At 41.4% G+C, this 20,382-nt stretch overlaps 1 protein-coding gene and 1 long non-coding RNA gene across 2 annotated transcripts in view; one reads left to right on the forward strand and one right to left on the reverse strand.

Annotated features, from left to right (window-relative positions):
• The window catches only part of LOC134892419 (uncharacterized), a 52,013-nt gene extending 51,784 nt beyond the window's left edge, over positions 1-229 (reverse strand). The window contains exon 1 of the long non-coding RNA XR_010171565.1: positions 152-229. This is a non-coding gene — a long non-coding RNA (uncharacterized LOC134892419). The remainder of the gene's footprint in view (positions 1-151) is intronic.
• The window catches only part of LOC134892403 (myosin-7), a 55,694-nt gene that overhangs the window by 6,299 nt on the left and 29,013 nt on the right, over positions 1-20,382 (forward strand). The window contains exons 4-12 of the mRNA XM_063913608.1: positions 190-346; positions 2,652-2,679; positions 2,776-2,884; positions 6,429-6,521; positions 7,636-7,699; positions 10,494-10,592; positions 12,891-12,994; positions 15,319-15,457; positions 19,748-19,866. Of these exons, the coding sequence (XP_063769678.1) occupies positions 190-346; positions 2,652-2,679; positions 2,776-2,884; positions 6,429-6,521; positions 7,636-7,699; positions 10,494-10,592; positions 12,891-12,994; positions 15,319-15,457; positions 19,748-19,866 (912 nt within the window). The remainder of the gene's footprint in view (positions 1-189; positions 347-2,651; positions 2,680-2,775; positions 2,885-6,428; positions 6,522-7,635; positions 7,700-10,493; positions 10,593-12,890; positions 12,995-15,318; positions 15,458-19,747; positions 19,867-20,382) is intronic.

Below are 20,382 nucleotides of genomic sequence, written 5' to 3' on the forward strand. Positions count from 1 at the left end.
ATGTTACAGTGCCAAGTACATTATTCACATAAATGTTACAGTGCCATGCGCATTACTCACATGAATCTATCCGAAGAATGTACTTTATAGACATAAATCTAAGAGTGCCATGTAGTATATTCTTCCACCTAGTCTTACCCCTAATACATACCCTTGTAGGCTTCATGTATGTTACGTCTCTCCTCCCAGACATACTCAGGACTGTTCTGCGTGACTGTGAACCCCTACAAGTGGCTTCCTGTGTACAATGCAGAGGTTGTGGCTGCTTATCGTGGGAAGAAGAGGAGTGAAGCCCCACCTCACATCTTCTCCATCTCTGACAATGCCTATCAGTACATGCTGACAGGTCAGGCTCTGCTGACTATGCTTTCTATGCATGCATACCTAGTTTGTTTTGTTTCCTCTGAAGCTTGGAGAGGAGAAGCAGCAAATCACTTTGAGTGGGCGGGGCGCTGGACTGTTTCATCATTAGGCCCTGCCCCAGGGGTGCTTTAAAAGAAGAGGAACCCCATGTGCAGCCTTCTCCATTCAGGCCCCCCTCCTCTCTGCGAGCAGTGCTGTAGAGCCTGAGCACTAGAGGGCTCAGACTCTACTCTACTACTCACATGTGCATTTTCCCAGTGATTTCTCTACTGCACATGCGCAGAATGCCGTGAAAATGGCCGCTGTGTCATTTTCATGGTGATTTAACAGCGCTGCTGCCGTCGGTGTGTGACTCCGGAGCAGTGAGTATTCAAAAAATGGGTGCAGTGTGTGCGGAGTGGGCTCCCCCTGGATTTAGGGGCCCGTGTGCACTGCACACACTGCACCCATTATAGATACGCCAGTGTCCTGCCCCCAAGATGGGAAAATGCCCACGATTTGTGACTTCGGGGGTAGGGCTAAATTATACGAATCACATCTTTAACCCCGTCCCCTTCTCGCGATTGCAGTGATTTTATCCCATTCCTGCCCACTTCGCTAGGTAGCGGGCAGGATGAGGGGGAGAGACCTACCCTTCAGGGGCTGCATGGGGACTACTCGAAAAATCAGGAGTCTCCTACAGCTTCCGGGAGGGTAGTCAAGTATGTTTCTATGTTGTACTGTGTGGCAGACTGCATGTACACCAGTGATGGGCTGCCTATTACTAGTAAAAGGCTGCATATGTCTATAACGGGTGGTCTTCTGTTTGCCGGCGGTCGGGCTCCCGGCGCTCAGTATACCGGCGCCGGGAGCCCGACAGCCGGCATACCGACAATTATTTTCCCTCGTGGGGGTCCACGACCCCCATAGAGGGAGAATAAAATGGTGTGGCGCGCGTAGCGCGCCACCGTGCCCGTAGCGTGGCGAGCGCAGCGAGCCCGCAAGGGGCTCATTTGCGCTCGCCAAGCTGTTGGTAAGCCGGCGGTCGGGCTCCCGGCGCCGGGATGCTGGTCGCCGGGAGCCCGACCGCCGGCCAGCCGTAGTGAACCCGTCTATAACCTTGGGAAGAGCCCTATTCTCAGTAGCACGTTAATGTGATTTAAGCTTGGTAGAGAATAAAACAGAGAATAAGAGCTAATGTCAATAGGGCACAAAGTGGAGAAAAGGACCATCATTGCTGTACACTACAGCAACATATATCTTTTACAAATATTCATTTGAACAAATGCAGGACTAATTAAAAAGGCCGTGATAGTGCAGCTGTCATCTCATGGAATTCTTCAGCAAATAGCATAATATAAAACCGTCTAGTTGTAACTATAAATATATTTTGAGTTTGACCTATTAATTAAATAGCTGTGCACTAATATAAAGTATGATTCATTAACAAACGTATTGCAAGGCAGACTGAGTGGGATGTTTGAATCAGCCACAACAAACTTTGCCAGTGTTAATGCCACGATAATTGCCTCCACATAGTAGGCGGTGTTACAATATATAAAGCATTGGATGGAGAATGTAGTAAGAAATACATCTTACACATACAATGATTATATGGAACAAAAATTACTATTAGTAGTGTTTTTCCCTCTGTACAGACTCTGGGTCTTGGATTTAACAGAAGGCTTGTGGGTGGCTTTAGTAAAACACTTTCATTTCAGTTTTGAATTTTTTTAATGTATTGTTCAAAGTTAAGGACTACAATATGCATTGTATCTTGGGGTATGGGTCATTGGATAGACACAACTTAGATCGACAGTCATTAGGTCGACCATGGAAGGTCGACATGCATTAGGTCGACAGGGACAATAGGTTGACATGGTCATTAGGTCGACATGTACTAGGTCGACAGGTCAAAAGGTCGACATGAGGTTTTGGACTGTTTTTGGTGACGTTTTCTCCGTAAAGTGACGGGGAACCCAAATTAGTCCACCATGTCCCCTCGCATTGCGAGCAAAGGTTCGGGCATTACCGTTCCAATCGTAGTCCACGTGGATCGTTACGTATGAAAAATAAATAAATAAATAAATAAATAAAAAATGTAAAAAACTCATGTCGACCTTTTGACCTGTCGACCTAGTAAATGTCGACCTAACGGGCATGTCGACCTAATGCATGTCGACCTAATGGCATTGTCAACCTTCAGTGGTCGACCTAACGACCGTAACCCGTATCTTGGACCTTTAATGCTCTTACCTATGTACTTTAAAATGTTATTGACGGTCTGCTCATTTTTTTTTATTTTTCAGATCGGGAGAATCAATCAATCCTTATCACGTATGTGATTTTAACAGATTACTTTCGACATCCTATGTCTAAATATCTTTATATGTGGACATAATTCTCTGTTCCTTCCTATATTCATGTGATTAGGGGAGAATCTGGTGCTGGGAAGACTGTAAACACCAAACGTGTTATCCAGTACTTTGCAGTCATTGCTGCCATTGGGGACCGGAAAAAAGACACTGGTCCCACTGGGAAGGTGAGACGTGAACTACACATTTCATCTTAATGTTCTGGACATGGGAAAAATGGGACTTTTTATATAAGCAGAGTTGGCCCTAGGCATAGGCAAACTAGGCAAATGCCTAGTGCATTTGGTATGCCTAGGGGCACAAGCAGCTTCTGCTGATTAAAATGATATGAGGCATGCCTATATTCTGTGTGTAGCATTTCGGATGCAGATACAGCCATATTCGCACACAGATTATAGGCATGCCAGATATAATTTTAATCAGCAGAAGCTGCATGTGCATCCTAGCCACATAGCAATGCAAATAAGATGCATTTTCATTAAAAAATGTGCCAGACGAAAGCATAGCTGCCAGCTGACTCTGGCCCGGCATTTCCTGCTGCATGGCACATTGAGGCAAGATGTATGAGGACACATCTGTATCCAAGCAGAGGCAGAGGTCACAGTGTTAGTGGCCATGTGAGTGCTGTGTGTAAGTGGGTTGGTTGTGCAATAGTGTTCGGCATATGTGTAAGGCGCATTATGTTTATAAGGACATTAATAATGTGTGTCATATGTGTAATGGGCATTACTGTGTGGGATTATGTGTATAAATGCATTACTAATGTGTGGCATTATGTGTATAAGGTGCTCTACTGTGTGGCGTAACGTATAGAAAGGGCACTACTGTGTCGTCTAATGTGAATAAAGAGCAATATGGTGTGGTGTAATGTGAATAAGGAGCAATTCAGTGTGATGTAATGTGAATAAGGGGCACTAATGTGAGGAGTAACGTTTATAAGTGATACTACTGTGTGATGTAACATGAATAAGAAACACTATCGAAGGATAAAATGTGAATAAAGTTGCAGCACTGTGTGGCGTAATTTGAATTGGGGGTACTATTGTGTGGCCATGCCCCTTGCCAGCAAAAACACACCCCTTATTGTTCCTATTTAAAATATAGAGGATAGGAACACCAAAATAAGTACTGCTATGGGAGAGGGGTGCTGGTGCTGGTAAAGATATGCAGGTTCAGAGTCGGAACTAGCGGTGGAGCTAGGGGGCACCAGCCAAAATCTTGCCTAGGGCATCATATTGGTTAGGGCCGGCTCTGTATATAAATATACAAATTAGTAGCATTAGGGGGAACTATTTCCACAATACAAACTGTGAATAAAATTTACATCTAGAACCCAGTAAGATGAAATCAAGTATGATGAGCTTACTGTAGAACTAGGCTCACCTTCCCAACATGTAATGGAGAGCTAATTATGACGGTTTGACTTTCATTGAATGTGAAATGTTACAAGGATGTGGCCACACTTACGCTGTTCAAAGCTGCTCTCTGAGGACATTGCAGGCTTCAGCTGAACTTTTCCTGCTAACTGATAAAGTAATGGTAACGTTTCAACATAAGTAAAGATAAAGCTTCAGCATACTGAGGGCCTGATTCAGTGCTCTGTGCAGTGCTGATGCTCACATAGTTGAGCAGAAATTTGGTACTGCACGTATACTCAGAAAACCCCAACTGCGTATGCGTTACCCTGAGTGTATGCACAAAGACACTATTGGGTACGGGAGAGCTGGTGTCAGAACTCGTCAGCGATGTGCATTGGGCATTCCTGGGCAATGTCTGGGAGGTGGCCAGAAGGGAATGCACAAACTACTGTCTCATGGGTGTGTAATGGGATAGTTTGTGACGTGTCATTGCAAGCAGGCTGCCTTCTCAAGTGCAGAGCTGCTTTCATATAGGCCATGTTCAGACAGAGACCCTACACCTGTGCAAGAGTCGATGTTGGACATAATGGTGGACTGGCGTGATATAGATATATCTATAGAGCTAATAAGGCGCCAAGTGAGCCCCTAATAAGCAGCACCCCTTTGAACCAATGGTATTCCCTTATACCTGGATAACAGAATGTGACATGCAAATAGTAGGTGCAACAGAGTGCGCTAGTGGGCTAGAAGGTTCCTAAATGTGAAAATATCACAATCCTTTGTACAAAATTCAAATGGTGATATAATTCCCCTCAAAATGGAATCAAAAATACTTCCCTTAATACTTCACAAAAATGCTCAAAGTTTTCCAACGGATTCCATATGCAAAGGAAACAACAAAATGGCATATAGTGTAGTATGTATGTACAAGGGTATTTAATAATAGCAACTTCTTCATAAAAACTTCAACGTGTAGTACAATTAGAGAATTATACACACGAACAATGTATAAAAATATATAAAATTACACCCAAATGAAGGGTGGTATTAGGGTGGTATTAGGGTGGAGGATTACCAGATGGTAGCGAAAATCAGGCCTTAAGATGTAGTTATGGGGTGTTAGGCTCCGGAACCTTGTTCCCTTGACCGTATTCCCCTTCCGTCTGGTTCACCTTTTCCCCAATTAGATAGAGGCAGACACTCCACTCTCCAGCAGCTGGAGAGTGGAGTGTCTGCCTCTATCTAATTGGGATAATGGTGGACTGTTTGGAACCGCCAGCGGTGCTACTGCGTGCAGGGGCACAGAAAATGTACATAACAGGGCCTGCAGTGCATATTCCAGAACATGCTAGTGCACAAGGGGAAGGCAGGAACTAGCATTTGCATATCATTGCACCCGTGACTCCTGCACGCTAGAGTAGACACAGCAGCGTCCTACTGCTGTGCTTTTCAAAGCCGTCGCATCTTTGGCAATTTAAAGGGGCAATTGTGTTAATTCAATACAAAACACACCTGGAAACAAACTTTACAAAGTGACAAAGTAATATGTCAAAAACTTACAAATGTGGAACTTCGCTTATCAAAAATGTATATATATATCACTAAAAACAGTGTTAAGGCAGAGAAAATTGTCAAGACACACTAATAAAGAACTAAATAATAATAACAAATATATAATTTTAATAATAATAATAAAAAATATGTATTATCACAATAAAAAAAAAAATTCATAAGGTCAAAGTCCTTAGAAATGAATTACCAGGCTGATAAATATGATGCCAATATATCCGCTTGGAATTATACAATTACGATTGTGTTGTTTGTTATATAATAATAATAATAATAATAATAATAATATTTGTTACCAAATGATTATTCATTCTTTATTAGCATGTCTTGACATTTTTTTTCTGCCTTACCAGCTATCTTTAGTAATAGTTTCACTCACTGGATTGGATTAGTTCACAATTCACCATTGAGACTAGCTGCTATAGTAGTCTTTTTTTGCACTTGCTTTTATTTGGTTAACGCCTTGACTGATGATTTTTTTACACCACTCAAAACTAAGTTTTCCCTTGTTTTTTATTTTTTTATTTTATTTAATATAGTTGAAAAAGTATTTTTTTTTTTACATTTAAATATTACATTATACCCATCTGCAGTACGGATCTCCTTGTCAAAAACTTGAGGACACATTTGGCCGGCGTGGTCGTATATGATCTGACCATGCCAGTTAAGTGGTTAATATTTAATTGATAACGTTTTTGTCATTAAACATTTATTCTATATTAGAGCTGAAGAAACTTGTCTTTTTGGTAGCATAGTCATCCTCTTTCTTTTTAATAATCCTTAGGGAACGCTGGAGGATCAAATCATTCAGGCTAACCCTGCCCTGGAGGCCTTTGGCAATGCCAAAACCCTACGAAATGACAACTCCTCAAGATTTGTAAGTTGTTAACTTCTTCTTCATTATTTTCATTATAGTCACTACACCTTGAGCTGTTCCCCTGACCTCAATCAATTTGACATTTTTCAAACAAAAATACATTCTTTTTATACACACTCAGTGGACACATTATTTGTTAATATTCAGGTCAAACACCACACTGTCGAAGAAATGTGATCTAAATGTCTTTGACCATTAAATGATAGTTGGGGCCAGACGGTGGAGGGTTTGAGCCATAGCAGGGTGGAAGGGCTTCAAAGACCAGAACTTCCTGACCCCACCCCAGTGCACATGACATCATATCATCACTGAAAAGCACCATGGGAGCAGGAAGATCCGTGCCAGGAGCTTCCTGTCTGGGAACCCTGCAAGCTGCAAAAGGGTACCATTGGCCCAGTGAGTGTGCCGTGCCCCTAGACTCAATAGGCGGCCCTGATTTAAGTATCTTAGAGACTACGGAAAATTCAAAACAGAGCATATTAAATCAGGTGGAAGGGGTCTTACTGGATGGTCTGCTCTTGCAAGTGTTTGGGGAGGAACCTGAATCCAGGATGCAGATGTGGTGTGTTTAATGACTGTAAAACTCATTAATCATTATGCGTCTTACATATGCAAAAAAGGTTATTTTAATATCACATGACAACCATATTAATGTAAAAAAATAAAAAGCAGCGGCCCAGAGTAATAAGAATATACTTACTCTCACTTTGACTGGCTTGCCTCATTGTGGTCAAGGCAAGAGACATGCAATCAAATTATTTAGTCACTAAATTGCTTTTTTCAGTGGTTAATGTCATACTAACTTGTGTTAATGGGACAGGCGTTAGGGCGATACAAGCAATTTGCTGACTATATGGGCTAAAGTGAACACATACATCTTCTCCCTATAATAAGTAGGCCCCTGTATATCTCTGCTTTTACAAACCTGTAGAATACTATCTATAGCCGTATGTTCTGGATAGTCATGTCATTGGCCATAGACCAGATCAGGACTTACACAGGATAATTATAAAATCAACGTAGATATTGTCTCTGGTCAGTGTTGTACTTTATATAACAACATACCTTTCTCTTTTCTCCCTCTCCATTCCTCCTCTCTTCATTTCTGTGTCAGGGTAAATTCATCCGAATCCATTTTGGAGCAACCGGGAAGTTGGCATCTGCTGACATAGAGACCTGTGAGAATGACTATTCATCTCCCTCTCCCAAAATGTATTCTATGTTTCCTCCCTCAATTCTTTGTTCAGTTACACCATGCACGGTACATTGTAGAATCTATGTATTAACTGGTCTCCTTATGCCAGCGGTAGCCCCCATTATCTTGACTATAGCTTTGTATAGGAAGCCTTGAAGGATTGCAGCACTACAAGTGCCACCACAATCCTCCTTGGATGGTGATATCAGGAAATATAGAAAATAATAAAGCATTTTTTTTCAAATTGGAAGACCACCCCAATAATATATAAATGGAACTGGCAGCCCATGTCAGGGCATCCAGTTCCATTGTGCTTGTGTGAACAATGCATATAACAGAATCAGAACAATAATAATACCAATATGATAATAAAATAATACGGTAGACAATAAATAATATAATAAAGCATTCAACCAGATACTCATAGATTCTTTTACCTACCTTACAACAAAAGTTTCCATTTCCATGTATGTTCTTTTGTTTGTTGATGAAAATATCAGGGAAAGGATGTATGATCTTAGGGGGAAATTTATTAAGCAATGACTCTTTAAAATCCCTGCAGTTTTTCTGCGGTATACCAGCAGCATTTATCCCAAAAATGTACTGAGATTAAGGGGGAGATGTACTAAGCCATGATAAAAGTGGAGAAGTGAGCCAGTGGAGAAGTTGACCATGGCAACCAATCAGCTTTGACGTAACATTTATAATTTTCATACTATAAAAGTATACAGAGCAGCTAATTGGTTGCCATGGACAACTTCTCAACTGGTTCACTTTTCCTCTTTTATCACTGCTTAATACACCTCCCCGTAAACCTACTACATAACCGCGGAGAAAATAGGATTTTTGGTCACTTACCATTGGTCCCTCAGAGGTAGCTGGCACTTATATAAAATGGTAACTTTAAGAAGCCTAAGCTCCTCCCCTCTGTAGGCAGGCAGTGTTCATTAAGCAGGCAGTGTTCATTAAGTGGCCGTAGGAATGGGTCATGAACCGCAGATAAACCACACTTTAGAGTAGAACAGAACATCAATTGACCATCATTGGTTTTACTACTACAAGTAGAGAAAACCAAGATTTACTAAGTAGCAGGTTTAGAAACTGCTGCAAACTCACAGACAGACCCAACAAAAAGGTTATGTGGTTGTAATAGCCAAGATAGCTAAAAAAATCAGCATGCTATCAGAATCAATATATGAGTAATGGGGGCAATCATTATGTGAGGTATAATGAGTCAGATAGCATTGATAATTCTCTTATGAGGAAATACTGTTTTATTAATATGTTAGTGGGGAAATGATTGTTTCATTTTTTTAAGAGAGCAATATTATAGCTTATTCAGTACATACGCATTATAAGTATATTATGATTCTTTTCCTTTTGATTGGCCATATATATGTTGCTGTTTTAAGGTGGTTTCAGTCAAAACCTCATGACATAAAAAAACAACTATACCCCTTTCACACTGCCAATGCCGGATCCCACCCGGAAATTGGAAACGGGTCCTTCCCGGGTGGGATCTGGCATTGGCAGCTGGTGCAGGCTTCCACGACCCGGCAATATGCCAGGCGGGTTGCCATAGCAGCGGGGGGCGGAGCCAGCAGCGGGGGCAGAGGCAGCACTGGTAGATGAGCTCATCTCCGCACCACCTCTCCCTGCTGTAGTAAACGGGTCCCGGGACGCATCGACCCGGGCGCCCGTTTACGCAGCCACTGACCCGGTATTCAACCCGGGTATAACACTGCTTTATTCCCGGGTTGAATTGCCGGGTCTGGCGACCTGCGATTTCGGCTATGCCCCTTTCACACCGCACGCCGACCCGTGTCGACCTGGCAATATGCCGGGTCGATACCGGGTTATTTGTGCGATGTGAAAGGGGTGTAAACCACCGTAAAACATATGGACACAGGGCTGTGCAGGAATGATATTTCTATAGAGGAGAGAAGCAAAGTTTTTGTCCAAAACATAATGCCATCTCTGGAGGTGCACTCGGCTTCTCATACATACATACATTGCCGTCTTTCTCATTTGCAAAAGAAGCACAGCACAGGTCAGGTTGCTCTCTGCCAGGACTGGTTCTTTCTGACTTTCCGAGTGCACTGTCCTGGGAAGGTCTTTTATATAAATATGGTGTAAGCTTAGAATTACCTAATCAATCTCTGCATTTTACTACATAGGCCCCTAAATGTTTTTCTAAAACTAATCATATGTAACTAACTATCTAGAAAACATTTATTGTGCATCCACAAACATTTTCTTATGTCATTTTAATGCGCTATTTGCAGACATAGGAGCAGGAAGAACGATGCTGACATAGCGTTTTATGTTCCTTTATGTAGTTTTAAATCTCCTGAGAAAACCCAGCGCAGACAGCTATTGTTTCCTTGTTTTATATCTGGACCAGCAATTTTATTTTTCTAGTTTAATGAATAAATATTAGAACAGTTTAGCTGCAAACATACAAAAAATATTGTTTCTGTTTGCACTGATGGCTAAGGGATGATATTGTTTATTACCATTACTCTGCAACAATATGAAGGTTTTGTACATAAGATGTTATTTGCCTTATGATTTTTTAGCTACAGTATTAATACATGCAATTAGTTTGGTTACTGCCAGAACATCAAATTCCTAATAATACCACATACCGTACATTGTTTCCGTCACCTATCCATTTGTTGCTAACCTTGGAATTTCCTATCCCACTGTCCTCTTTTATTCAGTTTTAACTGTGACTTTCAGTCTTCAATTATCTGATTCAAGCACTGTATTCTCAGATCTCCTGGAGAAGTCTCGTTGCATCTTCCAACTGAAGTCAGAGAGGGATTATCACATCTTCTACCAGATCTTGTCAAATAAAAAACCAGAGCTTCTGGGTAAGCGTCACTCCTATCAGACATGTTCCTGTGGGAAAGAACATATAGGGCCAAATGTAATGGAGTGCGATTTTGCACAAATGTGCGAAGTTAGCGCTAAACTTGCACATTTTGCAAAGTCGACCAATGTAATGGTGGGGGTCATTCCGAGTTGTTCGCTCATTGCCGATTCTCGCTGGTACTCAGCGCGCATGCGCTAAGTATTTTAGCACAAAACTTAGTAGATTTACTCACGTCCGAATGAAGAATTGTCATCGTTGAAGTGATCGGAGTGTGATTGACAGGAAGTGGGTGTTTCTGGGCAGAAACTGACCGTTTTCTGGGAGTGTGCGAAAAAACGCAGGCGTGCCAGGATAAAACGCGGGAGTGTCTGGAGAAACCGGGGAGTGGCTGGCCGAACACAGGGCGTGTTTGTGACGTCAAACCAGGAACGAAACGGGCTGAGCTGATCGCAGTGTAGGAGTAAGTCTCGAGCTACTCAGAAACTGCTAAGAATTATTTATTTACAATTCTGCTACTCTTTCATTCGCAATTCTGCTAAGCTAAGATACACTCCCAGATGGCGGCGGCCTAGCATGTTCAATGCTGCTAAAAGCAGCTAGCGAGCGAACAACTCGGAATGACCCCGGTGTGCGGAAACATGCAAAAACGCATGTTTCCTGCAGTCCAAAAAATCGCAATGGCAAAACTAGCATCCAGATGTTTTGCCATTGCAAACATACAACTTGGGCAATGTAATAGGATGCATGTTTACAACTCTCACCTAAAACATTACCAAAAAATTGTCAATTAATAGACCAGCTTCTGGCTGGCGAGATTGACAGAAGCATGCACAGATCAGTGAGATCCGTGCATGCTTCTGTATGGAAAAGTAAAGTGATAAAAAACAAACAAACAAACATGCAGGTCCCCCCACAAACATAACCAGCCCTGGGCTCTTTGAACCGGTCCTGGTTGCTAAAATACGGGGAAGGTAATGTGTAGGGGTTCCCTGTAATTTAACAACCAGCAAAAGGGGTCCATTGTAAACATTGATCCCCATCAGTTGCGTGTTTTTTTGTTAACCCATGGATGCCTACATGGAATGAAAAGGACCGAGCTACACCGGATATTAGGTGAGTATGAATATTATTATTTTTTTTATTCTACAGGTACCCTAACGGATTCTACTGGAGAAGGGGATATGAATGGCGGCATGGGATATAGGTAAGTAAGTGTAAGTGTGTATAACTGTGTAAGTGTATGTTAGTTTAGTGTCATGGTGTGTGTGTTTATTTGAATATTTATTTTGTTGTGGAACTACAGGTACCAGCAGGCCATTTAATGCCCATCATGTTGGTACTTGTGGTTCTCCAAGCACCAGCATGCGGGTGAGGCTTGCTGGGACCTGTAGCTCCACAGCAAAAGACAATATGGGTGTAATTCAATTGTTTGAAAAGTTGGTTGAGTGTTTGTTTTTTTCCTATTAGATAGGAAAAAACAGACACCCAACTGACTTTTCAAACAATTTAATACCCCCTATTAGCCATGAAATGTGTAAAATAAAATAAAAAACTATCAGCCTGGCACCCACCGCCCACAGGTGCCAGGGACAGCCTCGGGCTTCATCCCTGGTCCTTGGGTGCCTGGAGGAGGGAATCATTTTATTATAGGAGTCCCCACTCCCCCAGGAAACCCCAGCCAGGGGTGACCAGTGGGGGGTGGCGGGTGATGCTGCGACCGCAGGGACCTATATAATAGTGTCCCCCGGCTGCGGCATTACCTCCCTGGCTAGTGGAGCCCGGTGCTGGTTGTAAAAATATGGGGGACCCCCCCCCCCCTTCTCCTCCCCCCGTATTTTTGGAACCAGGACCGGTGCTGGTTGTTCAAATATGGGGAACCCCTACACATTTTTTTTTTACTGTATTTTAGCAACCAGTACCGGCTCAACCGGAGCTGATTATGCTTTTGGTGGGGGACCAAAGACCACGTCTTTTTTTTAAAGATTTTTAAACTCTTTCTTTACTTGTACACACCAAATTACAAAGTGCGAATTTAACCACTAGGTTTCAGGTCTGTTTTTTCACCAGACCTCGCATGCAGGTAGAGTTTTTTTACTAAAAACTTGCACTGCATTACAGTTGCCAACTCATACCTTCTCAAAGTGCGAGAAGGTGCGTGTTGGAATGTGTGTAAAAAAAATTGCACCGCATTAAATCCTGCCTATAATTCCTATACACTCAAAATCATGTTCCCTACTTCCTCTGTGCTTTCTCTCGCCATATATAACTCCTAGCATATATTTCCTGTTGTACACAGATATGATGCTGGTCACCAATAACCCTTATGACTATGCGTACATCTCTCAAGGAGAAACCACTGTGGCTTCTATTGATGATGCAGAAGAGCTGTTGGCTACTGATGTAAGTATCATAAACATTTGTTTCCTTGGATCACACTGCATGTAAACCATAAGAATAACTTCTCTCTTTGCCAGAGTTTATGTGTCAGTCTCTGTTACTGAGAGTGAGATTAAGGATCTTATTTTATTTGTAAGTTTTTCTGGTAAATCAGTGATAATATTATGTGGACATTTAATTTCCTCTGGGAGTGTGATCATATGCTTGCTAGATTGATTAGATGTACTCATATGAGGCTCGTTAGGACCTGTTATCCTTTATGCTTGGTACCATGACAAGCTACTGTGAGCTGACAGCTAGATATGTAGTATTACCTGACTGAGCTCTAGCCTACAAGCAGGGTTAGCTGGTTTAAACCAACTTGGTTTACCTTGGTTTAAACCAAATGTTTAAAAAAAAACATTTTTTTTTGTTTTTATTATGCTATGGCTACTGGCATGGCACCGTGACTTCTTAAAAAAAGCCTATTATACTAAAAAACTAGTGTTTTTATTCAAAATGTTTAATGCCAGTGGCATGCCCAGTGCTATAGCTCCTCCTTGTGTGTGTGGTTTTCTCTGAAAAGTGCTTTTGCATTTTCAATTTTGTATTGCTATTCCCATTTAATTATAAAAGTAGGACTAATTCTTAACATTAACTTGTTTTTATTTTTAACTTCATCAACTATCTGAATATACTTTGTATGTATTAATATGTTTAGTCTATCTACTGTACATATATTCAGATGTAATACGAATAATAAACTGTAAAAAATGGGTTTTATTGAAAGATGTAAAATAAATCAAATCAAAGCCTAATTCCATTATTAATGTTAGAGAGCAATAAAACATGGTTGATCAAGGTTTCTAATACACGATTCAAATTTTTTTCATTAAAACATTGATGCAAAATAATCCCAACACCTGTTTTAAACCAAAAGAAGCATTTTTATTGTTTTTAAAAGCAGGTGTTTTTTTCCAACCCTGCTTACCAGTAAAATCTTGCTACTCTACTAGAGATATTTGTTGCAAACAATTAACAATGAAATTCTATTTGGTTGACACTTATGTCTATATGGGGTGAATCTCCCATATCCAAACATCCGATATACGAAATATTCCGAAATCCCAAACTTTTTGAGATAATGTCAGCTCTGCTTTGCTTTGTGTACACAAATTTTGTTTCATGCACAAAATTATTGAAAATATTGTACAAAATTACCTTCAGCTTGTGTGTATAAGGTGTATATGAAATATAAATGTATTCTGTGTTTAGACATGAGTTCCATCCCCAAGATAGCTCATTATGATATGCCAATATTCCAAAATACATAAATATCCGATTTCCAAAATACTTCTGGTCCCAAGCATTTTGGATATGGGAGAGTACACCTGTATTACACACTACCAAAGCATCCAACTTTTTAATCATCAAATTGATTCCCGCAATTTATTCATTGGCAATACTGTACATTATGTGCTATTTATAGAAAGCTTGGTTCATTGACAATATTGTTCACCAAGAGATTTAGCTGGTAAATGCAATGACACCTATTTTGGCTCTATAACACTGTAAAACAGGCAAAGAAAATGTCCTCAACGTGTAGCTTCAATGACTTTGCATCCACATATATAGATTTTTCACATTTATGTATATTTTTTATTTACTTGTTTCTATTGACACAGTGGGAGTGCCAGATCGGGTTTAACTTAGGTTAGGTTCAACTTCAAACAGTTGCAAGCACCGGCATCGAGCAGATATTGGTGATGTTTCTTAAAAAACAATCAGTGTTGCTCCCTTTACAAATGGTGTAAGGTACAGTGGGGGTAATTCAGACCTGATCGTTGCAGCAAACGTGTTAGAGCAGTTGGGCAAAACCATGTGCACTGCAGGTGTGGCAGATATATAACATTTGCAGAGAGATTTAGATTTGGGTGGATTATTTTGTTTCTGTGCAGGGTAAATACTGGCTGCTTTATTTTTACACTGCAATTTAGATTTCAGTTTGAACACACCCCATCTAAATCTAACTCTCTCTGCACATGTTATATCTGCCCCCCCCCCCCCCCCCCCCTGCAGTGTACATGGTTTTGCCCAACTGCTAACAAATTTGCTACTACGATCAGGTCTGAAATTACCACCAAAGTACAACATTTAGGAGCTGTTTGAGGAGACTCACACCCCAATGTTAGCTCTGCATTTAGGATTGTGATACCTTTCAATGCAAATGACTATACAGCTAGTATGAGCATTTAAACTATTTATTAACTAATTTATAGCTGAAATCCAGCATAGAGCAAACTATAACATGTCATTTCACATGACCTCTTCTGATTTCCACTCATTAGAATGCCTTTGATGTGCTGGGGTTCTCTCAGGATGAGAAAAACTCCATTTACAAGCTGACTGGAGCCATTATGCACTTTGGAAACATGAAATTCAAACAGAAGCAACGAGAAGAGCAGGCAGAGCCAGATGGGACAGAGGGTATGTATGCCAGCGGGTGGAAGTGTAAGGCTGGGTACCACTAGACGATTATTGGAACGATGTGGCCGATTCCGACGGATCGGAACGACACATCATTAAAATCGTCTAGTGTGTACCCATCAGCTGTACATGCAGCTCAATCTGGGGATGTCGCTAGAGATGCCGTCCCCGCTCCCCCTCCCCCAGCCGTCACTCCAGTTGCTGCCAACATTGGCAAGTGTGTATGCACTTGCCGATTTCGGTACCCCGCCGGGTCCCGTCACAACCGAAATCGCCAGGTACACACATCATTTAGTGTGTATCCAGCTTTAGATACATGCAAATCTGCATAGACACACATACATCATCATGCGTAGAATGACTTTGTGTATTTTATGTAAATTCATTTCTGCATCATTCCCTCTGTATGTTAATCAGCTCCCTGCTTCATGCATGCCTATAATGTTTTATATGTCACCCACACCAATATATTATAGTCCTCTGTGTTGGTATAGTATACCAGGGAAAACTTAAACCGCATCTTGCACGATCAAAAGTGCCAGGTTTTACACTATCAGAAGTAAAACGCTTCGTAACACTTCGGAAAATACCCTTAGACAATAAAACAATGAACCTAATGGTACTATATAATGTTATGAATAATTATAAATAGAAATAAAGTACCTGCTACCCACCTCTAGAAAACCTCTGTGGAGGCTACAATAATAATCTGAGCCCAATATTAACCAATAAAAAGCCACACTGATTTAAAAAAATAAAAATAAAATAGAAATCTGCATATATTGTGTGTGTATATATATATATATATATATAGCAAAAGCGGATGGAGAAGAACAAGCGCCTATGGTGCAGTAAGTTCTTTAAAGTGTTATAATGACACTTGAGAAAATATAAATGCGTACCAGATGAAATCTTTAAACCACGCCTAATAGTAAGATGCCAGTCAGGATATTTCTCACCAACAACACCATCTATAAATCAGAGAAGACGGAATCGCCGCATAGCGTAATACTTCTGGATTAACAATAATATCCCCACAAACACCCAGTTGAGCGTACCGGATTAAGATGAAAAGTCAGCATAGACATTTAGGGGTCTTGTATCCAGAAATCTCTCATCAATAAATTCTGTAGCAAAAGAGGATGGAGAAGAACAAGCGCCTATGGTGCAGTAAGTTCTTTAAAGTGTTATAATGACACTTGAGAAAATATAAATGCGTACCAGATGAAATCTTTAAACCACGCCTAATAGTAAGATGCCAGTCAGGATATTTCTCACCAACAACACCATAGTTCATTAACAGGATTGGAGGAGGATTGTACTCATGTCGTGCTTCATAGCTCAGGCTCCACTGCTGTGTGTGAATAAACACATATATACTCTGCTATTATGTGGTTAACATAAGAGAAGTCCAAATCCTGATGAGGAGCGATCAGGATTTGGACTTCTCTTATGTTAACCACATAATAGCAGAGTATATATGTGTTTATTCACACACAGCAGTGGAGCCTGAGCTATGAAGCACGACATGAGTACAATCCTCCTCCAATCCTGTTAATGAACTATGGTGTTGTTGGTGAGAAATATCCTGACTGGCATCTTACTATTAGGCGTGGTTTAAAGATTTCATCTGGTACGCATTTATATTTTCTCAAGTGTCATTATAACACTTTAAAGAACTTACTGCACCATAGACGCTTGTTCTTCTCCATCCTCTTTTGCTACAGAATTTCTTGATGAGAGATTTCTGGATACAAGACCCCTAAATGTCTATGCTGACTTTTCATCTTAATCCGGTACGCTCAACTGGGTGTTTGTGGGGATATTATTGTTAATCCAGAAGTATTACGCTATGCGGCGATTCCGTCTTCTCTGATTTATAGATGGTGTTGTTGGTGAGAAATATCCTGACTGGCATCTTACTATTAGGCGTGGTTTAAAGATTTCATCTGGTACGCATTTATATTTTCTCAAGTGTCATTATAACACTTTAAAGAACTTACTGCACCATAGGCGCTTGTTCTTCTCCATCCTCTTTTGCTACAGAATTTATGCCATATACCTTTGGTACACTGAGGAACTGAGCTGCCACCCTGAAGAGTGGAAGGTGCTGACAAAGACTTATTGAAGCCTACAAAACCGCGATATCAGCCAGTTGTGGCTACTCCATTAGCAAATTTATTATATTGTTCAGACAAATAATTCTTTGTACTGTCGATCCCTAAAGAAGCGCACGAGTCTATACATTTTTTCTATATATATATATATATATATACACACACACACACACACACACACACACACACACACACACACACACACACACACACAGTGTATATGCATATACACTGTGTGTGTATATATATATATATATATACATATATACATAAGCCCAACACACTTTATTTCCAGGAGAGCTTCACATGCAGGCATGGGCGGATCCAGGGGGCAAGAGGGGGGGGGGGGGCGGTTGGGCCCGTGCCCCCCTGTCATTTCTGACTTTTTTTTTTTCAAAAGGAGAACAGCAGCAGCACTACTGCTATTCCGTCAGTCAGATTTGATAAAAGAGCTGGCAGACACTAGGACCCGCCGCGGCTCAAACAGCAAGTCCGTGTGGTAACCAATGGGGAGGCTGGAGCTGCAGCTCCAGCCTCCCCCTGCTCACACCACAACCTACCTCCCCCACTGCCAGTCGACCAGAGTCCAGCCCAGGAGCGGGGTTCAAATGCCAGCTGTTGACGTCTATATGCCTGTTGCGTTTGATTAGGCCTGGAGCTACCCAGCCAGGGGTACACTTGTCTTTGTTCATAGTCCCTTTTAACTTTATTTAATTTATCCTTTTTGAATCTTATTAGATCTTGCCGACACTGCTCAATTTGGACATTAAGTTTATTAATCCAATCATTCGGTGTATCAGCACTCAGATCTGCTTTATGTTGTTGCTCAAAGGACTGAATCTGCTCCTTCACTAAACCCAATTCTCTGGTGGACTCCTCCACCACCAATAAAATTAAGTCCATAGAGCATTTATTTAGGATTGCTACCCACCAATGGCAGAATTGGGCGTTGTAACGGCCGATCATCGGTGAGTTAGCAATCCTAAAACCCCTCGGGATCAGATTACTACGGTAGTAATCCGACAATGTGATTCCGTGATATGTGTAATCACATTCCCTTTGTTTCAATTTAGACCACATCCGGAATAATTCTTCATTGGTGTTGGTAACAGGTTCATCAATTAGTCTTCTTTCCACCAAGATAGCTTTAGCCTCCACATCAGAAAAACTCAACGGTTCACGTGCATCCTGGTGCACCAATTCCAATGTCATATCCATATCTGTAGTGGCTTCCATAGCTGATATACGGCTTGGTGCTTAGTTATATAAGGAGTCCTCCTGATGCACTAAGCGGATGACAAAGTTGTTTAAAAAGCAGCATGGAACCCAGCTGCACTGTATATCCCAGTCCTGAGTACTGTTAATAATCGGGTGCCATGAAGAAGATGGTCACAGCGTAGTGACCTTCCTAATATGCTGCAAAAGATGTATATATATACCGTATAGTCCTCCCGAAGCACTTCAACACAAAATCTGTGAGCTTAGTTTAGTTGTTATTACTATCTGACTCCACCTATATTTATTTAAATCATCAGTTAGTCTACTGGAATGTCAAATTTGATCCTATGAGGGCTAGAGCTAATTTTTTTCATATGATTCTATATTGTAATTCACATATTGCAATAAAACTTAAAACTATATCTAAATCTGATGTTGTCAATGCAAAATAGTTTGAATCTCCTCTCCCATAGCACAACCTTTTCTAATATATACACTGGGGTTAAGTATGAGATACAGGCAGTTAGGAATGCTGGCAGTCAGAATACCAACACCTGCATCCCGAATGCTTGGAATCCCGCAGCCTATCCCTAACCCTCCCTCCCCACAGCCTAACCCTAGCTCTTCCTCCCCGCATCCTAAACCTAACCTCCCCTCCCCGCAGCCTAAACCCGACCCTCCCTTCCTGCAGCCTAAACCTAACCCTCCACCTGCAGCCTAACTCTAGCCCTCCTCCACTTCCTAACCCTCCCTGAGATACTTATGTTCGGGATTTGGGCAGTCGATATGTCGGCATTGGCATTCTGACAGATGTCGACATTCCAGCTACAGCATTTTGACTACCGGGATCCCGAACGCCGGGATCCCAACTAAATTCCATTTACTATATATAGCCATTGCTGTATGTTATTTTATTTGAAGAATTTACTGTTATATACACTGTGTCTGTTTCCAGAGGCTGACAAAGCTGCCTACCTCATGGGTCTGAACTCTGCTGACCTCCTGAAGGGTTTGGTTCACCCCCGGGTCAAAGTAGGGAATGAGTATGTCACCAAGGGACAGAATGTCCAACAGGTCAGTTATATCTACTTCCAGTTGACACCTGTGTGACAGGAAGCATAATGACACAACACTCATTTCATACACTACAATACACTGTTGTTACATTGTGTGGGTGATTCAGAGGTGGATGCAGGGAACCATCGGGTGCAAGTGGTCGATGGTTTCCCTCTGCGCATAAATCTGGGCAATACTGTGATAGTTACCACATAGCGGAGCAGATCAAAATTGCATGGCAATCCATGTAATTTTGATGGCCATTTCTGGGTGGTAGCAGTAAAGGGCGGGTCACGGGCGGGTCAGTGTCAGAAACGGCAGCTAAAGACGCAATTGCATTGACCCCAGCGGCCATGTGCACTCGGACATTCTGCAACTGCTATAGGGCAAGATTCTTATGGTGCACCATTAGTGTATCTTTGTATGTACATAGGCAGATTTGTGCCGCAGCTGGTGGGCATCTCAATAGGATGCACATTGGCCGTGGCATTAACATAAAGATGCATTAACGACTGCAACTAAAATCAAAGCTGC

Source organism: Pseudophryne corroboree, chromosome 1 (assembly GCF_028390025.1).
Source record: "Pseudophryne corroboree isolate aPseCor3 chromosome 1, aPseCor3.hap2, whole genome shotgun sequence".
NCBI lineage: Eukaryota > Metazoa > Chordata > Amphibia > Anura > Myobatrachidae > Pseudophryne > Pseudophryne corroboree.